This window comes from Chaetura pelagica, unplaced genomic scaffold, assembly GCF_000747805.2.
Source record: "Chaetura pelagica isolate M959 unplaced genomic scaffold, ChaPel_1.0 scaffold147, whole genome shotgun sequence".
Classification (NCBI taxonomy): domain Eukaryota; kingdom Metazoa; phylum Chordata; class Aves; order Apodiformes; family Apodidae; genus Chaetura; species Chaetura pelagica.
In genome coordinates, this window is record NW_009954194.1 from 5,381,824 (window position 1) to 5,405,172 (window position 23,349).

At 37.6% G+C, this 23,349-nt stretch overlaps 1 protein-coding gene across 1 annotated transcript in view; it reads left to right on the top strand.

Annotated features, from left to right (window-relative positions):
- The window catches only part of SORCS2 (sortilin-related VPS10 domain containing receptor 2), a 505,634-nt gene that overhangs the window by 425,453 nt on the left and 56,832 nt on the right, over positions 1-23,349 (top strand). The window contains exons 9-12 of the mRNA XM_010003145.1: positions 9,134-9,313; positions 13,867-14,013; positions 14,597-14,699; positions 22,866-22,942. Of these exons, the coding sequence (XP_010001447.1) occupies positions 9,134-9,313; positions 13,867-14,013; positions 14,597-14,699; positions 22,866-22,942 (507 nt within the window). The remainder of the gene's footprint in view (positions 1-9,133; positions 9,314-13,866; positions 14,014-14,596; positions 14,700-22,865; positions 22,943-23,349) is intronic.

The window sequence follows — 23,349 nt, forward strand, 5'->3', positions numbered from 1 at the left end:
AAAAAATAACTCTGCAAAAAAAATATTTTCTTTTTCAAAAAGTCAGATAAGAGACAACTTGACTGTCGTTGAAGAAACCTCCTCATGGGGAGAAAATATGGCGTCTTAAAAGCACTTTGGTAGAGAAAGATTCACTATAGCTAGGAGCTGAATCCAGATGCATTCAAATTAAAAACTGAGCTTAACTTCTTAATGGTGTTGATGATTATGTATTTGAAAAAGTGCCAAGGAAAGTGACAGATGTTTTAGGTTTTTAATTTTTCAGGTCTCGCTTTCTGGGAGATTTGCTCTAACCTTATATAAGTTATTAGCTCCTCCTGCATCTTATAAAATATACAGAAATAATTGTTGGAAATTCTCTGGTTGGAAAGATAGCAGAGAGTGAACTAAGTGATCTAGTAATCGGTTTCAGCCTTGAAATCCATTACACTGCAAAGGGTGCTTTGTTTACTGGGCATATGCTCTTACTGAGTGCATTTCTGACATACTCAGAAAATGTCAGTTTTAACTCAGTAGTATTTCTGCCATACATAGTTTGGGATTGCTTGTAATACTGTGGCATGCTGAATTCTTTGTCTTGGGAAAGATGTTTTTTGTTTAGCTGTTTTTTTTGTTTGTTTTGTTGTTGTTGTTGTTTTTACTTTCTAAGCAGATTAGCTCCAGGCTTGACTGAATAAATAAATTAGAAGTTAATAGTTTCATTTTGAATAGTGTCAATAGCAAGCTAGGAATAGGATGACTGTGTCATTTGGAAAAGGATGCTCTGTGTTTTTCCTAGTTCGGGCAGTATCCAATGAGTGGAACTAAATAAATTGTATCTCCTTAGCATTTTCGTGATGCCTCCAAGAGAATTTTCTTGGATATCTGCACCCAACAGAGCTGAAGCCAGACATTCATTAGAGCAGTTGCGAATGCAAGACACTTCAACCTCTTCTGGCACTTAATTGATTTGGCACCTCCACATAACAGCAGAAATTTTAAATACTGGAGTAAATAAGAACACAGCTCTGAAATTTTTTGCCACACCATATTTCAGTAAGAATCATCAAGCTGGCTTCCAAGCCAGTTTGAACAGAATGGAAAATATTCATATGAACAAATTACTGATTAAATTTTGCAAAGAAGCAGGGTATCAGTAAAGACACTGGCACATTAAGAGTGTATCTAGAACACATGACCGTGGAGTTGCTACTTTTATGGTAGTAGGAGATTAACAGAATGGAAGAATTTGCAAAGAATTTGTGTTTTATGTTTGTTTAAAAACAATAGCCATTGAAAGAATTGAGTTTCAGGTTTTTTTAAGTATTAGAATCTGCCTAACCAGGAGATGAAGTGGATCTGAAATATGCTATATTTATTTTTTTCTCAAAATAATTGAATTAGGCTTAGCAAAATCACTTTCCAAGTGCTCTCTGTAAAGTGCTTCATGTCACTGGCCAGAGTTTTTAAGCGGTGACTGTGTATGAGGAGGGAAAACTGCAGCTGAGTCAGAAGCGGATGGTCAATTATGTGTCTAACATTAGGAAAGCTGAGCTGGAAAACCTGGCTCCAGCCTCAGCAAATAATGCTAGGCTCTTCAGATGTTATTTCTTAGAAGCACAAGTGTGTTTTGTGGTGGTTTTATAAATGGAGATAGAATGAACATTTTCAGAATGAGTAATCTAAAATGTTGTGTTTTTTTTTTCACTTCTGATATGAAGAGGTTGAAAATCTGAAAAAAACACTTTATTCAATCTTTTAAAATTGTTTTGTGTCTGTATTTGTCCAAATGTACCCCCAAAGAGAAACCTAGAAAAGAGTAAATGTTTGTCTTTGGACATATCTCAAGGCCTCCGTACTTGTGAATTGAAGGCTGCTAAAAGCAGTTTCCAGCCAAGCTTTACCTGTGCTGTTACTGGGCTCCAGCTCCACTGTGCCACATAGATTCCCTGTTTGTAACATGTCATAGCTCTGTATGTGTACAGAGAGCAGAGTCATTATGGGCCATCTACTGAACAGAATTCAGAAAACTTAATGATGTTCAACAAGAATAAGGGCAGAGTCCTGCACCCGGGGAGGAATAAGAACATCAAGTATCAGTATAGATTAGGGGCTGGCCTGCTAGAAAGCAGCTCTGTGGAGAAGGACCTTGGAGTCGTGGTGGACAAGTCATCCATGGGACAGCAACATGCCCCTGTGGCCAAGAAGTCAAATGGTATCCTGGGATGCATTAAGAAGAGTGTGTCCAGCAGGTTGAGGGAGGTTTTCCTCCCCCTCTGCTTTAGTGAGACCCCATCTGGAGTATTGTCTAGTTCTAGGCTCGCCAGTTCAAGAAGGATAGAGATTTACTTGAGAGAATCCAACAGAGAGCTACAAGGATGGCTAAGGGACTGGAACAACCTGTCTTATGAGGAAGGGCTGAGAGACCTGGAGCTATTTAGTCTAGAGAAGAGAAAACTGAGAGGGGATCTTATTAATGTATATAAATATTTGAAGGGTGGGTGTTAAGGAGGAAGGGCCAATCTCTTTTCAGTCGTGCCCTGTGCTAGATAGAGCACAGGAAGTTCCACCTCAACGTGAGGAAAAACTTCTTTACTGTGAGGTTCTTTACTGGAACAGGCTGCCCAGAGAGGTTGTGGAGTGTCCTTCTCTGCACACTTTCAAGACCCATCTGGATGTGTTTCTGAGTGACATGCCCCCGAATCTCTGGTGGTCCTGCCCTGACAGGAGGGTTGGACTTCATAATCTCTAGAGGTTCCTTCCAACCCCTAACATTCTCTGATACTGTGGTTATTTCCTAGTGCCCTTCTGAGGTGCTTCAAACAGGTTCAGCTCTTGCTTGCCACCAATAATACTATCAAGGGTAAAATATTTTTAGCAGCTTTACCCTTTCTCCTTAAATAGGCATCAGTCTCTTGAAGAATGTATTCCTTTCTCTGTCAAGCTCCCTCTTATGATGACTTTTTTCAAGGGTTCCTGAAATAAGTTCATTCATTAACAGCAGAAATGGCAGGAAAGACTCCTGCTGTCCTTTTGCCAGTAGTTACCTTGAGGCTCTGGCTGTATGCTGGTTGGATTACAAAGTACTGAGGCTGTAATAGCTCGTTTAACAAGACTTGTACCTGGGCTTGGGTGGCCCCTTTGCCAAATCAGCCATTCATCACCTGGGGATGCTTAGGCTGAGGTTGTTTCTCTGTGAGGTGGAAGAACAGCTTGCAGCTGGACTAGTTCTCCATCCTTCTGAAAGCCCATTGGAGTGGCTCTTGAACAAAGAGTAAAGGGAAGCAGAATAAAAATACAGATAGTGGCTTCTGATGCAGTGGAAATATCCCTTTGCTGGGTGGTGTCACAGCACTACCCAGGGAATCTCAGCTGTTGCAGCTTTCTGACTCCCTGGACCTACAAATCCATCCCAGGTGGATTCTAGGAACTGTTCTTCTCTTTGCAGTGTAACATACTATTGATTTCTCTCCTTGCACCATTTTACTCAGCCAGGCAAGGAAGATTAGGGAGATTATCTCTGGGATATGTGCCATCCAGATACCTTGATTGTACTTAAGAGATTACAGAGGTATAAATGTAGTGCAACTGGAGGTCAAGGCTGAGACTACATAGTCTTGTGTGCTTACATCTGTTGTACTTCAGATACATTTACTCATTGTGATTCTCTGTTTATTGTAGTGATAGAACAAGGGGTAATGGTTTTAAGCTGGAAGAGGGTAGATTTAGGTTAGATATTGGGAGGAAATTCTTCGCTGTGAAGGTGGTGAGACACTGGCACAGGTTGCCCAGGGAGGCTGTGGATGCCTCCTCTCTGGAGGTGTCAAAGGCCAGGTTGGATGGGGCTTTGAGGAACCTGGTTTAGTGGGAGATGTCCCTGCCCATCCAGGGGGGTTGAAACTAGATGATCTTTAAGGTCCCTTCCAATCCAAACCATTCTGTGATTTTCTGATTTTATGTTTCCTATGTCATTAACACATTACTGCACAAAGGTGCACTGATTTGCTGTATGATTCTTATCATAATTTATATCCTCTGTCTTCAGGATGTAATTGTATTTATTTGTGTCATAAGGTTTCTTATCACACTTAGAATCATAGAATCCACACTTAGAATCATAAAATCATAGAACTATTTAGGTTGGAAAAAAACGTTGGGATCAGAGAGTCCAACCATCATTTCTTCTCTACAAAGTTCTCCCCTAAATCATATCCACCAACACCACATCCAAATGACCCTTAAACACATCCAGGGAGGATGACTCAACCACCTCCCTGGGCAGCCTATTCCAGTGTCTAACCACTCTTTCTGTGAAAAAAAATTTCTGATGTCCAGTCCACACCTGCCCTGTTGCAGCTTGAAGCCATTCCCTCTTGTGCTGTTGCTAATTACCTGTGAGAAGAGACCAGCACCAACCTCTCTGCAATGACCTTTCAGGTAGTTGTAGAGATTGATGAGGTCTTCCCTCAGCCTCCTCTTTCTCAAACTAAACATTCCCAGTTCCTTCAAATGTTCTTCATAAGATTTTTTCCTCTGGGCCCTTCACCAGCTTCATTGTCCTCCTCTCTACTCTTAATAATACAATAAATCATATTGAGCAGATCTTGAATATGAAATTCTATAAAGTATTAGCAGACCTATAGGCTGGTGAGTTACTAAATGTGGAAAAATATTGGATTGATCATGTTGGTATCTGTGTGTTAAAAGTAAAAAAAATAATTGTCAAGCAGTGTGGATGTTTTAAGAAGTAATATTTGATCCTTACACTGTTCTTGCTGAAGGAGTTCTTGGGGGCTTGCTCTCCATTGCATGGCTGATCATGCACAGATCTTTCAATGAAAGACTCATTTATTTTGCTTAATAGACCGGGTCTGTCCATGTGATATGTTTCTTAGAAGAGGTGCTCATCTTTTAGCACAATTTGGTCTTCTGTGCATATCTAATTATATCTAGCATCACTTTGAAACTATATTTGTGGGTTGTTTGTTGGTTTTTTTTTAAATAATTTGTTCTCTGCTACTGATGTGAGGTACAAACATAGCACTTGCAAGTCCCTGAGAGAGCAAGTGTGTTATGACCTGTCACTGGATTCCTTGTTTAATCATACCAGTTTTTACTATGTAGTCTTTGATCACTTTCAGGATTAATTTAGCATTTTTGTAGGAAAGTAATTGTGATCAACAGATTTCCAGCTGCCTTGATCTTGTTGAAATTCATACTTGACTGAAATTGTTTACCTTTTTTTAGCATAGTTTAGAAATTATAGCTCTTGAGTTAAAAATAAAGCAAGCAGTTATGCCTAGTATTTAATTCCAGGTAGACTTAGAAGTTAATTCCATTTTCACTGGAGTGGCTTTTTACATTATTTGAAGGCTGTTTTCTGTATACTCTTGCCCACCCATAGAAAAGTAACCCCATGGACTTTATTGTGTAATGCTTTTTAGAGAGCTTTGCAGACTTCTTTGGTTGCACCTGGCCCTAGGTTGGTCCACTGTCTTGAACCCGTGAGTAGTTCCACAAATTTTTAGTGATGATAACATTACTCAGTAAAGACAGGAGAATGAAGGAAACACTGTGACAAAAGAATCTGCAGAATTTAGTGCATGAGAAGCACTGTGACAAACAGAGAAATCTCATGGCGGTTTAAAGAAGGACTTATGGAAAATACAGCTCATAGCTTTTCAGAACTGTGCAAGAGTTGACAACACAAGAAGATGAGATAAAATTAATGGAAAATACTGGTATTTGGGAATCACAGTCTATTCCTGATACGAGTTACCATTGGCAAGCTTTGCGAGAACAAGAGGGAAGTGAGAATAGCGAAAGCATGGATGCTTGGTCAGCAAGAGATTGAAGAGAGCAGCCGTGACAGAGCACAAATAGTGGAGATGAGAGAAAGGATGCCCATGGAGGAATGGAAATGCCACAGAGGAAACAACATGGTTACTGCAACAAATCTGCCTTGGGACACCTGAAAGTGCATGGATTCTTTCATTTGAGTGTGAAAATGAAAGAAAAGCACAAGAGCTCAAATACTCAATATATACAAAAAAGCAGCCTGGGGATAAACTTACTCTGAGTAGTGACAATAAGAAATGTTCCAAATCCTGAAGATCTCTAACAGCAGAAAAGATCTTTATAAAGTAATTTGAATAAGTCATGTGTGAACAGCATAATTACAGAAAAAAAATGAAATTATCAGCCAGACTTGGAGTAGCCTGTAGAATGTGGAGAGAGAAAGCAAGAGGTCCAGCAAGAAGGCAATTGCAGTCATCCAAGCATGAAATCAAGAAAGATTAAATGCTTTCCTTATAGGATATGCTGAGATTACAGTCTAAAGTAGTATCTGTGGCTATGAATTTGATGAAGCAATAAACACTTGCATTCCCTCAGTCTAGATACTTCTTGTTTCTCAGATGTCCTGACTAGTTAACTCTTTAGTGACAGTAACTTCTGTCTAGCAGTACTGGCTGACATCCCATCCTTGTGTTTGTCATCTGTTGAGCATTGGGTAGCAGGGCTGAACTTGGCACACTGAAGACCCAGCCTCTGTATTTGACAATCAATTTCTTCTTCCTTTTTTAAAATTCAGCTTTTCAGGATAGGAATAGTACAAGAATGACATGACAAGTTAGCTTTATTTTAAGTAGTTTTTCAGCAGTCTCTGTAATCCACGATTTAAAAAGAGACATTTAAGATTCAGACAGGAAATTTGCAGTTTTCCTTACCTTGTACATTAATTTTTCCAGAGGATTTTTGGGCAGAAAGTGTTGTGCAGAATTATTTCAAAGTTGTATAACTGAAGGATGGATTTTCTTCTTGAGAAAAATCACTGTGGAAGGAAAATAGCAGTAAAGCTGAACTGGCAATCTGAAAGTGTGAATTCTGAATGGAAGGAACAAAGTTTAAGGTAACAGAAGGGCACTTTCACTTGCTAAAATCAAGATCTGTTGCATTCTTACCTCCAAAACAACTGGCATCCAGCAGTCTGAGTGTGCAAAGCTCTTTCTTGGTAAGAGTCACTGCCAAGAGAGTAGTAAGCTTGCATTTGTTGCAGTAAGTTTCTACAGTCTTTCTTTCACCGCATCCCTGCAATCCACCCAAAAGTAACCTTCCTGTTCTTCTGCACCACGTGCTTTGGCTCTTTGTGCACTGCTTCTGCTGACTCAGCAGATCCTACCACACCTTGAAACAGGAGAACCACAAACTGTGTCCAGCACCCAGCTTTTGCCTCTGCCACTGTGGACCACCCATACAGCCACTGCTGCCTCACCGTAACATGGCACAAGGAACCTGCATTTGTTGGAGTTTTGTGTTTGTTTATGGCACTGTATAATTTTTTTGTTGCAATAATGTAGATTATTAATTTGCTGAAAGCTCCCAGCATCACAGAAGCGTAAAGGTTTTCTAGAGGTTTTCAGGGGGAAAAAACCCACACCTTTCTTTACTCCTTGTTTCATTCTCTGTTTCATTCCATCCTTACCTAATGGATAATTATGGAAGCATTTCTCACACTACAAAAGAAAAGGTTAATACAGTATTAAATGTGGTGTAATGTGGGCTACCCAGCCATATATTTAAGACAAGAGATGAAGCTTTCTGTACATATAAGAGACTTTCTAAAGACCTGTTGGGATCAGTTACTGGGTTTCTCTGGCATTTCTGTGTCAGAACAGTTACCATTTTGTACCCAGATGGAAAGAATTAAAGTTCTGCTGGACTCTGTTCCTAAGTAATATCTGAGTACAAGAGAAAAGAGATCTATTAATGGGGTGCTAAACAAAAATCAATTTTAATACACAGTTCAACAAGAAAGTCTTCAAAAATAGCATTGAGCTGTCATTGATAGGAAGCTTTACTTGGGTTCTTTTTTGCTGAGATGTGTCAGATATGTAAAAATACTTCAACTCCATAATTGGTTAATTAATCACCATCTTTATTTCATATCAGAAATCCTTACAGTGTATTAATTTTACTTTGTCTTTTTTGAACCTAAATGTCTCAACTGCATCATGCATGTTGCCTAAAGCATGACTGCCATGTCTTGCCAAGTATTCACTGTTTTTAAGTGTTACTCACATTTTCTTCTATCTTAACTGGATTTTTAATTTATATATTTTTAAGCCCGTTTTCCCCAAACTCATATTCTCTTGATGTTTTGGTAGCTTTATTTCATACAAACTGCATCATCTTAGTTATTTTTCCAGTAATAAAGTGACCAGAACTGTATACAGTTTGTCAATTAAGTATCAAGGTTATAAAGAGTTTACAAACTTTCAACCTCCATAACTAGATGTCATTTCATATGAAACCCAAGCACCTACCTTTATGCTGCTGTATCCTATTGCAAACTCATGTCCTTTTTTTTTTCTGTTTGCTAAGATTAGTTCAGTGTTACTTGTTCCTGATTTATTTCTTCTGTTTAAGATTAGTGTTATTTTTTTTTTTCCTCAGCTGTGCATTTTTGTCTGAGAATTTTGGAGAGAAAGAAGCTTGGTAAAGTGAAAATAGAGCTATTGCAATATCCACATCTGAAATTCTTGATAAATGAATGCAGGATGTTGACTCTCATGTTATTACTATTGAATATTTAAATGGCTCTGTCTACACAGATAAATTAGTGGTTTGTATTACAATATACATGAGCCATGTGCATGGTATGCACTACTTCTATGTGTAAGTGCTGTAAATGTTACCTGATCCTCTCTGTGCTATGTTATGCTTTACCCTGGACAAAATGGTTACTAATTCTGTAGGTGCCTGAGGATTACTGCTTAGATTAGCTTTCTGTGTGTTGTTTCAATCTCATTGACTCTCATCCAGATCTCAGAAAATAATTTACTGTTTTTCTTTTTTTTTTCTTCTTTTTTCAATAAGTAATTTTCCATAAAAGTGAAAGCAGATCACAGCTTTTGCACATTCATGATTTTTGGTCTTCATTCAGCTGGTTTGCACTCTGCAGCCAGAAGGCAGTGACTGACCCCCTTGGAGTGGTGGGATGCAGCCTATTGATTACTGTTATGTTGAGATGTTGCTGTCACTGAAACTTCAAATGCTTTTCCCCACCCCTGTGTTCAGCTCTCCTGGACAATTTACTGTTTGTAAAATAGAAAGGATGTGAAAATGACTGATTTTGTATCTTATTTTTCTATAGGATTTACAGATAATCAGTACAGATGAAAACCAAGTGTTTGTGGCTGTTCAGGAGTGGTACCAGACAGACACATACAACCTGTACCAGTCAGACCCTCAGGGCGTTTACTACTCTCTCTTGCTGGAGAATGTCCGGAGCACAAAGCAGCCAGAAGAGAATGTCCTGATAGATATTCTGGAGGTAGGTCTATACCTCTTCCATTGTGTGTAGTCTGATTGGATGTTGTGTTTTTTTTAATTGAGTATAAATAACCCTGTATTAATATATTTTCACAGTTATCTTCAATATAAAAAGGCCAGGATTTCTCTCTTCTTGATAGTGTATTGTTGCTACTTCCATGTTTCCCTCTTGTTTTGCTAATGTACTGTGTACTCTAAGAGCTAGGTTCTTGGTATGGGGTCTTATGGATTGGCAAAACCAGAACTGGCTGAGGGTTTTTTTTAAAGATATTAAGTGTGAAGCCAGCAGCACAATTTGTTATTAAGTAAGACATCATACAGCTGCCTACATAGAGCTTTTTTCTTCTAGTTGATGCAGTGATATACTTCCTGACTTAGAGCAGGACACCTTTGAGCCAGTAGGGTCTTAAATAGTAATCCTGAGGGCCTTGTGCTAGGTTGTGTCAGCTCTGACAAGAGAAGAACCAACAAAATTAGGTATTGGACAGAAAATCCACTTGCTTTCAGTAAATGTTTTTTGCTAACAGCATTTGCTGTGAGACAAACTGTCCTGAAAACAAATCTATCCTGTTTTTTGACATGAGTGCATTTTTGGCAAAATAAGACTGAAGAATATAGCATTTTGGAAGCGTAGCACAAACTTATCAATTCTGTTCCTATTGATGATGACATTTAAATGTAATAAAGTGTAAATTTGCTATGATTCTGTTCTTTCTTGTAGCGTGTAGGACTGGCCATGATTAGGATATTAAACTAATGGACCTTTGGTCTGACACAGTTTGACACTTGTGGGGAACAGTCCATCTTCTCTCCCCCTGCATAAGACTAAACCCTGGCCCTGGCATTGTCTTGTAACACCGCTGTTATTTTATAATCTCCCTGGTGTTTTGTTTGTTTGTTTGTTTGTTTGTTTTAAATAATCTTTATAAGGGCAGCAGACTTCTCTGGAAAAGGTTTGTAGTAATTCAGGGTACAAGCCATACACACACAGAGCTGTTAAATGGCTGTAATTAAACTCCTTGTGGGGGAACATGAGAGTAGCTTTTCCCCTCTTATCTCCTCCATCTTTATTTAGCTTTTTCTTTCTAAATGGCTGCCTTAAAACAAAAAGGTGTATCATTACCAATGATTGCTTACTAGATTCTACCTTTTTAGAAATCAAGCTTCTTAATGAGTGAAGCTACACACAGTGTGTAACCACATTCCCACAGGGTGATTTGAGAACAGTAGTTTCCGGCTCTTTGGTCTGGGTCACTCCTGCAGGATGCAAAGCTGAAAGGGAGTTGGGTGCAACTGTTCTCCCTGCCTCACCATGTAATTTTAGATAAGTTGTACAGAGATGGCACCCCTGGCTATCCTTCTGTCTGCAAGAGTTATTTACTTAATTCAGTTTCACTGATGATTCCAGAATTTTACAATGTTACTGAGGGCATATTTGATAACGTGCAGGCAAGAGAGATCCTAGATTATTGTGTGTTGGATCAAATTGTAGAGCTGCACGTGATAAAGAGCAACAGAAAGACAATACATATGGAGCCATACAATTAAATTATTTAGAGTTATTTTTGGAATAGAGTTGAATTGCAGGAGAACAAACACTTTTATTTGCTTACAGTAAGAAAACTTACAGCTTCTGGTTAGCTTGTATGGTAATTAGTGTTCATCTTCTTTGCTAGAATGTGATCAGGTACTCCTACGTACAAGTAATGTGTGTATTATTCACATAATGCAAAATGACTACTAAATATAACATATTGCAGTCCTTGAAGATGGGTTTTTTTTGGTCTTGTCTGGTTTTTCTCTCAGGGCATTTTAATGCAAGTATCCCATCTTGGGAAGACGAATCTTCAGTGGAACAGAGGCAGTTCTCAGTGGCTGGCAATTTCTCTTTCTACCAGTGCATAGTTCTCCTTAAAATTTGCGCTGTTCATCTTTATTATCTTCTGCTGCCCTCACTTCATCTTTTACTTGTTCATCTGCTATAAAATCTTCTATGGAATTCCACATGTCTGCATTCATTTTCTATTATATGCTTTATCTGTTTTTTCACTGTGATTTTTTTCATGTTGTCTCTATGAAAGGGGAAGAATTCCACAATGCTTTTTCAAAGAAGGAAAGAAAAAGAAAGGTATTGGCTGTCCAAAAGGAGTATGCCCTTGAAGTTTATGATTGTACATGAGGAGTGTGTCCTTAACATTGTATGGAGTGCTGCCAGTGTGAACCTATCACAAACTTGACACAGACGTATTTGCAAAATGGACATGTAATGTAACACTTCTAGATAAGCTCTTTTTAGGACTACTCTTATACATGAGAGCTACACAAGTTGCAGTACACTTTTTTTTTTTTTTTTTCCTAGAGAATAAGTTATACATACTTAACTTTTAACCAGAATCTTCTATTATATAGCTATATTTCTTGTATTTCAGTAACTGCTGTTAATAAACACTGTGCTTTTTGCTACCAACTAGTGTAGAATATTGTCTGGCTGTAAAATTGGTAATGTAACAATGCAGCAATTAAAGTGTCACAGAATATATAGTCATAGTAGAAAACCCTCTTAGAAAATAGGTTTTTAAGGTACAAAGTGCTTTTCTAAGAGTACAGGGCAACCACTAACCCCTGAACTGTTGTGGAAAATAGGTGCTTTGAGAACTAATCCAAAAAGCCAAGGAAAATCAAAGGAAAGACACTTCACAGTTTCCCTGTGTTCATCTGTCTTGTGTAGCTACTGGGCTGCTCATCAGAGTCACTACAATGTTTAAATGTCTTCTTCTCCATAGTGCCTTATTATTAATGTGAATAATTTCTCTTCTTGGAAGAAAGATATTGATTTCCCAATTTTAGTTTAGGGAACTCAGTCAAGGAGTAGGAATTACAGAAGAATTTGGGTATCTTGGCATCACAGTAGAATCCAGAAGGTAGATTTGGAATACATCATTTAAAGTATTTACAGAAGGAGTCAGGCATGTATTTTCATGGGTCATAGGACAAATAAGATAGAAAATGCTACAGGGGGCCAGAGGTGTTTTAAAGTTGCCATTTTTTGCACACTGTAATTTTGTATCAGTTGTTATTTTTAAGCTAATGCACTGCTCAAAACATCACACTTCTAAACTTCTGAAGATAGATGCATCAAACTTATTTGTTTTTTCAAGCAGGGTTTATGCCTTTTATTCAAAATAGAACTGCTGAAGGTTGGTCTGCTTTTATCTTTTAGAGCAGCAGTGGCAGAAATTAACTGAGACACTGGAATTTTTTATTATTTTTTTTTCATAACCTTTCTTTGATACACTCAAATATGTCCCATATTCTCAAGGGGAGAGGTTACCCTAACACTTGGTTAGGTTAAAGATGGGAGTGGGAATGGAGAAAAATTTTAGTCTGAGTCCAATTCCGTTATTATATGGAACGATTAGATGTTAGATGATTAGACAAGAAGGAGAGAAAAACAGAGAGAAAGGAAGCAAAAATGTTACTGATGCAGCATTGTTTTTGCCATCCACAAATGAAGAGGAAGACTTTAGTTGCAATCCTTAATGTAATTATTGTGTAAATATTTAATAATGTGTTTGCTGGAAGAAAGATGTGCACAGAAATTGAACTCAAAGTCTGCCTTCCCATGTAAATGCTTGAACTGCTAAGCTTTTAAGTTGTATTCATGGCTGTGCCATCTCTAGAAGGCAGAATATGTAATAAAGCCTCAACAAGATGGAAATGCTTTGAAAGCAAAGAAAGCAGGTTTCTGATTTCTCCCCTCCCCTTCCTTTTCTCACCTGCACTGCAAAGTGGCTGACTTTTATAGAATGTTTCACTTGGAGCTGATTCTGAGCTTTCAGTATCCTGAACAAGTAAGGCAACTACACATGTCTGGGTTTAAGGAAGAAGGAACTCATGAGAGAGCAGGGTATTAAAATGTTTGTATGTCTAAATGTAAACATATTTCCAAGTTCTAGGCTGTTACCATAATCGGCGGAACATTCTTATACTCTGTAGATTTGGGTCAGCTCCTACAAAAGACAATTGTGCTTCCTAATTCAGTGTCATTTCAAATGATACTATATGTGTTGTGTAATTGTAACCAGGTTGTGTACAATTTCTAGGATGTGGATCACATGACCTCAGTGTGGAAATCAGTTTGCTGTTATAAAATTGCTTTATATCTCTCGTGGAATAACATTTTAGCGGTGTCCATATTTTAAAAAATACCTGTAATTTTAACAGTGTACAGGAAAGCCATGCTGTAATAATTTTTGTATTTTGCTGTATAAACTACATGAAATTTGATTAGCCTTCTGCCATTGAGAGAACTGTACATCCTTTTACAAATATTTAGGAATAGGAATCAGCTGGTAATTATTCTCTCCACCTTTCTTCCCTTTCCTCTTATCCTTTTGCCTTCTGTATGTTTTTTTAAGGTATCATTCACTTTCCTAGTGGAGAAGCTACGTGAGGCACACAGTTCAGAGCCACAAAAGAACAGCTAATCAGGGATAATCCTTGTTGAAAAACGTGTATGTGCTGATCATTATTCTTGTCTCCTGTATGCTCCAGGTCAGAGGTGTAAAAGGAGTCTTTTTGGCCAACCAGAAAATTGATGGGAAAGTTACAACTCTAATAACCTACAACAAAGGCCGTGATTGGGATTTTCTAAACCCTCCAGACATTGATATGAATGGCAAACCGACAAACTGCAAACCTGTAAGTGGTTCTTTTTAGCCTATCCTTTCTCTGAAGTGCACAATTCTTATTTGTATGGTAGGATGTCCAGCAGTTCTAGCAGACCAAGAGCTTTGTGCCACGTTTAGCAGCCAAACTAGTATGCATGTGTACTTGCATCGCAGTGATTTCACAAGCTCTTAGTCCAGTCATCATGTAGGGTGTGTAGTCATGGCCCTGTCTGTAATGCTGCATTTCTTGCTGTAGAGCTTTGGCACAAAGAGGACATTCTTCTGTATCAACCATATGACCCAATTAGGAGATCTGATCACTCTCCATGTAACAGAAATGGGGAGCTAGAGCTGCTGCCCACCTTTGTAAAGCTCAAGATTGTGCTATATGAGATTGTGGCAGACTACACAGACATCACCAGAGGAACTTGTTGGTTAGATAGTTAATATTAATTGGATATTTCAAACTGGACTTTGGCTCAATGGGAAATAGTCATTTTCTTTCTCTACAAAGACATTACATTACTGAAGCTGCTCCCTGTGCTTTCATTGTTGTAGTAGCTTAACTGTTGCCAGTTTGGGTTTTTTATACCTGTTGTCTTCTTTCCCACAAGCCTGAATGCTACCTTCACCTCCATCTCCGCTGGGCAGACAATCCCTATGTGTCAGGAACAGTCCATACGAAGGACAGTGCACCAGGACTCATAATGGGAGCAGGTGAATGCATGACATAATTTTTTAAGACCTGAAATGTGTCAGCAGTTCTTTGTCTAGTCTTTCAGTTTACAGTAATACTGTCCTAGAAACATTGTCAATATAAGACTTTCTCTGCAAAATAACCCTTGATCAAACAATTTAACAGAAGTTAATAGAAGTCCCAGAGCTGTCTTCTAGGACAGATATATAACAGGATACATTATGCTTCTCTGTGCCATGTAGTGTCTCCTTCCTCATTAGTGTGGTATGGAGCAGTGATGGTGGCTGAAGGACTTGTTCTGCATTCTTTTTTCCTAGAAGTGGAGTGTAGGGCCTCCAGCATCATGAATAGCCCCAGAAAATCCAATAAATGGATGTAAATAGTGGCCAAACCTTTGTTTTTTATGATTAGATATAGATAATTAATCTTGTAATTTTTATTCATTCCCTTTTTGCTTAAAGAGAGATGAAATGGAAGAGTCAAATGTGTCTCTGTGATGGGAACAAAGCTGGTTGTGTCTTCTCCATTATAATATACATGTAGAGCCATGGCACTGTGAAGTGGCATTTAATAAAAGAGATTCCATTGCAATGTTGACTGTTCATAACAAAAAGATATTCCCATAACTATTTTACTTTGTGTCCTTGTGATTAATCTATTAATTTCAATTAATTTTCTGTGCCTTGTTTCAAAATGATTTAAGTGGTATGTGTTGGAGGCAGACCTACCTGATGAAATGCTGCTATGTTTTTACTGACAAGAATGAGACTAAGAATGTACCCAGTGTCCTTGTAGGTAGCTTTCTATCAGGTGTTTAACACATAATTTATGAATTAAAATATTTCAAAACATAAGTTCCATCTTGGGGATTTTACATAAAGGGACTCCTATTTTAATGTAGATTCTGAATTTTAGCCTCACTAAACTGTACCTGAATGATTTCTAGTAGCGATTTATTAGTCTGTTACTTCTATTTAATTTTTTCTCTGTTTTTGTATTGTAATCTAGTGTGGTGAACTGACATTCTTTAAGATACTGGGTTGTTTTCTTTTGATCTGGTTTGAGAAGTTTAAGTCCAAGATGAAATTAGGGATGGCAGGTTGGAGAAGAGTGTTTTGTCCTTAATTTCTTCCTAGAATGGGGCAAGATTTTGTTACTGTGACATTGTTTTACCATAGCAGTAGGTAAACTTGTCAGCAGCCTTCCTCAAGGTGAATATGAGGGAGCCTTTTTGATGACATCCAGGTATCGTTAGGAACTGGACTGGTGTTAAAATTGACTTGATTATGGAGCAACCTGTACTGTAATAGAAATGGTAGAAAGCCTCTGTAATTCGTAGCAGCTGGCTAGAACACTAGGAGGGATGGTGTGAGAGTGAGCAAAATTTGTCCAAGAATAGTGCAGTATGTCCTTTCTCTGGTAGAAGGTCATGCAGTTGCAGACAGAGCCAAGGGACTTATTTTGGAGTCTTAAAAATTGTGAAGAGCAACTACATCCCCTTGCCAAAGGACAACCTGAATCAACTCCCCTTTTGACTTGACTTTACATTATGTGGCTGCTCAAGTCATCTGGAGTCAGTGCACGTATTCAGTCTTATCTGGTAATCCTGATATCCTTGTAAACTTGCATTTGCTATCAGAAAAACTTTGCATACGATGAGCTTGAATTTCTTCTGGCTCAATCTTTGAAATTTATAATCCTATGTAAATCAACAGAAGTACCAGGATTTTAGCACATATGGAAATTAGAATATTTGGGGCACATCACACTATTGGAATTTCACTGTTAAATTTAGGGAAAGCACGTCTTCTGGAAATGACTGAAGGTGATAAAGATCTGTGAATGTCACTTGATCACAGCATGTCTGGGAACCATCACTGCTTTGTGCAGTGAACAAGGGAAATGTATTCTGAGAGTGAAGTAGGAAGTAACTGCCAATGGAGAGAGCAAAATATTAAAGCTCTGGCAAAATACTGTACAACAACCCTATAAATAGGAAAATGTACAATTCTGATCATTTTTCAGGACCAATGAACAGGTGCTAAGAAGGAATACTTGGCAGTTGATGGAAATAGAGAATATTTACAAGAGGAGACTCTAACAGAGAAAAATAAAGGACAATATTTTTATTTTTTTTTTTCCTGAAAGTGTAACCTTGGGGTAGAAACAAGTGATATAAACAAGTGGATAAGAACTAGAAATTAGGAAAGTTTCTAACTATAAAAGCCATGAAATTCATCTTCTCAGTAAAAGCAGTGTGGATATTAATCAAAAGGGAAAAAAAATAATCCTTTTAACATGGAATTTGGATACATCAAAGAAAGCTTATACAACACATGCTTGTCACAATGGAAAACCTAACCTCTAAGGATGACTTTGTGTTTGAACATCAGAGCACAGAGAGCACTGAATATTGTTTTAATTTAAAAAAAATAATTAAATGGTGAACAGCATGATTGCCTAGAGCATTTTGGAAAAAAAACCCACACATTAATAAGATGTTAAAATTGCATCTTTTAAAACTCATATTTTTGAATTAAAATTCCACTCTATTAAAGTTGCATAAATAGTTCTGGGGAATGTATATTTTTAGCTTATATGTATATATAAATTGTGCAGGCAGATTGTTAAATTTTATAGCTACATATTAAAGTGTTATTTTAAATAACTGCTTTGCTCACTTTAAGAAATGTAATAGGATTTTACATTTACATTTAATTTTTGTGCATTTTAATCTAGGCAACGGCTTCTATTTCTCACAACATTGGCTATGAAATGTGTGCCAATTGATGTGTAAATTTTTGCTATAAACTTGCAAAGGACTTTTCTATGAAAAATGTTTAGAGAAATGTAGATTTTTCAGGTGCTAGTTTACAACAGTTGTCTACTTAACTTCCAATCCAGATGGCAAATCAAGCAAGCAGTAAGTCCTGCACATTCACATGAACTGAGAAAGTGTCGAAAAGTTATGATTACTGTTTGTTGTATGAGGCCCAAATACACTGCATACATTGTGATAAATTTATATAATTTTTCACTAAAGTAGGATGCCACCATAAAAAGAATGAGGGAATAGAGAGACAACTGAGTGTTTCCCAGTGCATTTTGGAGTGAAGATGCTGCAATTCACTTGAATTTTTCTCACGTCGCCATACTCCCCCATTCCAATGGTGTGAACCACTCCCTCAGCTAAATATATCTTCAGCTTGCCACGTAAAAACTGTCTATCTGGGATATTTAAGCACAAATTTGTTTTATGTTTGTTCTACACTGTACCTACAGTTTAAGTAGCATGAAATTTTAGCTCATTGTGCGTGGACTGAACGGATGTTACAACTGTATTAATTCCCAGTAATCTAGGAAAGGACCATCTCTCCTTTTGGAGTAGGTATGTGCCTGTAAGCTAAATTTAAGTGGCTGTGAAAGATTTTCCATATTAGAAGGATTATCAAAGTGTTATGTATGGGGATTATTTCTTCTCACAGTAAGCATGTCTAAAGTCACACATAAAAATAGGGGTAAATACAGTGGTAAGTAGCGTTTCAAACTTGTAAATGAATAGTAAATTGTAAATTACACTAATCTCCCATATTTGTGTGATCTCGTAGGAACCTACCAAAATGTCTGAGCAAAAACAAACTTCTGATTACTCTCCTGAGGTCTCTAGGTGTATTTCCCCAGCTAAACCACCTTTGCAGAGACCTTGGCCAGCCACTGGTCATCACCAAAATACATTGCTGTCTTTCACATCCCTGTGTCTCCAAATGCTAAAATGGCGTGTTCAAAGTTACAAATAGCTCAGAGGAATATGTTGAAGTGTAGTTAGTACCTTTGTGTTCTACTTTTTGGGACTGCCACCTCTGCCAAGATGCAATGTGTCATTTTACCTGGTTACTTTAAACCAGGTGGTCTCAGGGCTACAGGACAGTCTCTGCCCTTCCTTTATTTAATTTATGCATGGTGCTTGCAATAATGTCAGCCCTTTATTAGGGAGAAAGCTTGAACCTCTAAAAATGCCTTTAAATACAGTGTGTTTATAATTGGATAAGAAATGTGGGAAGCAAAGTTGAAGTAAACATTCACAATATTTTGAAGAGTTCTCTTTCCTGTTCCTGTCAGCTACAAAAAGAGTATAATGCAAGACAGATTTGAGAAGCTTCTATGTTACAGACAAAATTTCTTGAAGCTAGATGGCAAAAGGTTCTGTGTCATGTGTCAGAGGAGTTTTCAGGCCATTTAGATAAAAAAATTAATGTTAAAATTACACCGCTTATAGCTTGCACTTGATTGCATTTACAGCCTGCAGTTGATTACCCATTCCAGATGCAGTAACTTTATCAGTATGAACTTGAATTGCTTCAGTGTATTATATTACCTTTAATAGTTACACAGATGGATTTTGAGATCTAGCAGAGCCCTACTAAAATGACAGAAAAATATAGCAAAGTTTTGGTGTTGTAGTGGTACGTCTGAGGAGTTACTGGAGACATTCACAGGCATAATAAGGAGCACAGATTTTGGTGTGATTCACCAGACAAACAGGACACGGGTGGTGTGGCACAATCTGAACGCTTCAGGACATGGTGGAAATGGTACTTACTAACTCTAACTGTTGGCTTCTAGTCTTGGGGCTGAGTATAATTTGGCTGTTTTGCACCTTTTGTATCACTTCATGGTGATGTCAGTTGTGCACACGTGTTACTGGCTGCCACACCACCAGTAAGGTTGATAATTCCACTCGTGGAAACCTGCAGGATGTTTCATCTGTACTTTGAGTACTTCTGTGACTTTGTAGTTGCATGTGATGTTGTTAATGTCAGGATTTTTTTGCGTTTCATTTGATGTGAATTAGAGCCGGTATAAAGGGGTTTAGAGTGTGTTATTACTTATGCTTTGTCTGGTTACCTGGCTTAGTCCAATAGCATGGCACACTGCAAGGTAGAGCTTTTAAATAAAATCGTGCAATATATTTTATATCTTCAAAATAGCAATGTCCCAAATCTTTGAAGCTATTGTTTTATTAGGACATTAAAAAAAAGTTAAAACAATAACTTTAAATAGAGAAAATTATAATTCTTGTGTGACACGTTAAATAGAAAGGTTAGCAAATGAAACTATGGTGAATCTGGTAAGTACTTTGAAGAACTTAGTTTAATTACGGTTCTCCGTTTCCAAGCTTACAGCTTTAAAATATATCCTTTGCTTAACAAACTCAACACCCCCCCCCTTTGTGTTCCTATGGAAGTTTCCTTCTGCCTGCCACCTCTGAGATTTAACTGTGTGGCTGCTTCCCATCGCAGAGAACCCCCTGGCTTTGCAGGAGCCTCCCTGGCTCCACTGGTGATGCAGGTGTCCTGCTTGCTGCCTCACCTGCTTTTTCTTTTTGAATCCATCAATGCTGTTTCTCAGCAAGACATTGTCTGCAGTACCCTCTTCATAAAGTTGCAGCAAACTTCAACTATATTGAAAAGCTCTATCTTCTCTTACAGGAAGGATTTTCTAATGTGCTTGATACATGTATAAGGTTAGCAAAATTATGTGATATCATTGTGTCTCCTAAGAAATCTGGAAGGAGTGGAAATTGCAGCCTTCATGAATGCACAGAACATTATGTCAGCAATCAGAATCCCTGCATGTACCAACTTTGGGCTTTCACCCTTGGCCTGGGGATGGAATACTTTTGGGGTCAAAAAGCAGTGAAGTCCTTTTTCTCAAAGCATGACACCAGCCTCTGTGCTAAGTTTGTCATCAGCAGTGTTTTTTGACAGAATGACATTTCTCTGTAATTATCAAGTGAGTCCACCAACTCCTTTTGCTCATTTACCAAGAACAGGCAATAATGGTAAAACTAAAACTAGAAGTCATGTCTGACTTGTTACAGAGCTGCAATAACAAAGCCATTACTAATATCTTTCAGTCATTACCATATCAACTGAATATAAAAGGCTTTCTAATGAAGAACAAGTTGCTGCTATTTATTTTAAAGACTAATTCTCCATTAGCTGAGGCAATTTGCCACTGTTTAAAGGGTAGATCTGTAGCAATTCTCAAAATAAAGACCTGCTCATGTAAGTAGATTTCAGCATGTGGTAAAAAGAGGTAAAATAAACAGCATTTACCCAGGAGCAAAACTAACAATGCATTCATTAAAGTTATCTCTGCAAAGAGGAGTGTAGACTGAGAGTAATACTATTTATTCTAGCAAGGAAATAAGAATTCCTATCCCCAGCCATCACAAAGAAAAAACTCTGTGAGTAATTACAGAAGCACAAGAATATATCCATTCACAGAAACATCTACCAGTGAAAACTATACAAGGAAAAGTAAAAATAGAAACATAAAAATGTTTTGTATAAACAGCAAATAAAATCTCCCTCCTTTTCTTTCAGTCATCTTTCAGTGATTTCACATTCATAACATCCTTCTTGTCTGAGACAGTGATTTCACATTCATAACATCCTTCTTGTAGCCACATGAATCTTTGCTACACAAAGCTCGTGAGGTCTGGCCGTACTTCCTGATGAGATCTGTGAAACATGGGAAAATCAGATCGTGTTTCTCAGTTTTTGGATTGAAGTTTTTTTTAGAATTCAAAGTGATAATACCTTGAAAATTGCCATAAACCAAATAGATTTAAGTAAACTTGTATTTGGGATGAAAATACAACTTAATTTAGGTGTGGAGCTTTCATTTTGGAAATACCTCATTTGGTAATATTCAGAATTTAATCATGCTTAATTGTTGGGTGTTTTTTTTCTTAGCCTGGAAGATCTGCCTACTTCATCCATAAGGTTCTTATCTATGTGTTCATTCCACATCATCTTCATCCATACTGTACTGATGTTATGAAGTCTCCTCATTGTCTACAGGAATATGGTGTTATTTTCAGAATGACACAGCCAATTAAATCAGTGCTGGTTTACAAATGAGAGAACATGGAGTGGTTTGGAAAGATGAAAACCCAAGAAGTAGCAGTGGCATTTTCTAAAATGTTAGATGCATTTAAAAGGCATTACTTAAATCCTGCACACTCCTTGATTAAATGTAAAGAATATCCTAATCCAGACTAGGTTGTATGTAGGGTTGAATGACGTGGACTGATACCAGTGAACAGTGGAACACATGCAACCTCAGTGGTCCAAATACAGTGTGTGTTTTGAGCAGTAGACGCTTGTTCCTCTCAGGAATGATTCAGCACTAATGTGCACACTGCATAAACAGTTCTGGTTTGGTGGTAAAAAACAGCTACTTCTGTAACACTCAAGTGAAATTTTGTACCACAAACCTAATCTCATATATATTTTTGCTCATCTCTCCTGCTTAAGAGGATGTGATAACTTTATTTTTAATGTAGAAAGATGAAAACCATAAATTTAAGTCAAAGTCCACTGGAGGATATAATTTAGAAGGAATGTTGTGCTAAGATTGCTTCTCCCCTAGAATACTGGGTACTCCCTGGTGATTTAATAGTTTGCTATTTATTCTAAATACCACATGTTAAAAGATGGAGATGTCAGTATTTGGGATTGTATCTGATAAATTCTTCTTCCACAAGCTTTTTTTCCACCATTCTGTTTGCAGTGATGTGAATGCTAACTGCTGCTCCTCAGGGCTTTTTGTCAAAATATTCAGTAGCTTCCTGGTCAATATTTAGGTAAATAAAATAATTCTGCTTTAGATTCTTTTCTATTTACATGTTTTTTTCAAATCCTCTGCCCCTTCTTTTCAGTGTTGTGTGTTTCTCCAGGTTCTAAATTTTGCTGCCACTTCATAAAGTCTTATCAAGAAAACATTTTTTTATTTCAACAATTAAGATTCAATAGGAATAACTTTATGGAATAGGATTAAGATTAAGGTATGGCTTCTGAGTTTGTGTGTTTCAGACTTTCATCTTAAATACATGTATTTTTCTAATAATTCTTAAGCACACAGCAACAAAACTAAAATGTTGGTTTGGCCTCTGTGTTTCAGTATTAGAATTAAGCCTCATTGGTCCCACATATAGACATCTAGCAATGTAAAGAAAGAGGTAAAAAAAGTACATATATGTAAGGGGATTTATCTGGTGCTACCAGAAATGAAGCCAGCCTGCTGATCATCTGTGCTTAGTTCTTGCTTTGACCAGCTTCTCAGTCTGTCTGGCATCAGAACTAGATCCAATCTCTCTTGCTCCTGTTCTGTGACAGGTAACCTGGGGTCTCAGCTGGTGGAGTATAAAGAAGAGATGTACATAACATCTGACTGTGGAAAGACATGGCGTCAGGTAGGAAACAGAAATCATTAAAGACACTTGTCAATAATGTTAATGTGCTAAATCTGATGTATTTTTTAATGCTTAAGTAATCTTCTTTTACCCACTCTTTTGACAGAGGTGGCTATTATCCTCAATTTTCTTGAAAAGTGGGAGAAGTTAGGAAGGTGTTTTCAAAGACACAAATTGGCCAGGCTGTCAGGTTCTGCTGAAACTCAAATATTATTGTCTCTTGAAAGAGCTTTTAAGTATCTTGCATAAAAAACATAGCCTGTTTAAGTTTTTAGTAATGTGTCTCCCTATGCTAGTGATTAAGTGGACTTGGGCTAGATCTTCCAGTACAAATATTCCAAGCTAAAAGACATGATTTAGGTAGAAAGGCAGAAATTCTTTTGCTTCGTAGTTTGCAAAGTTTTATT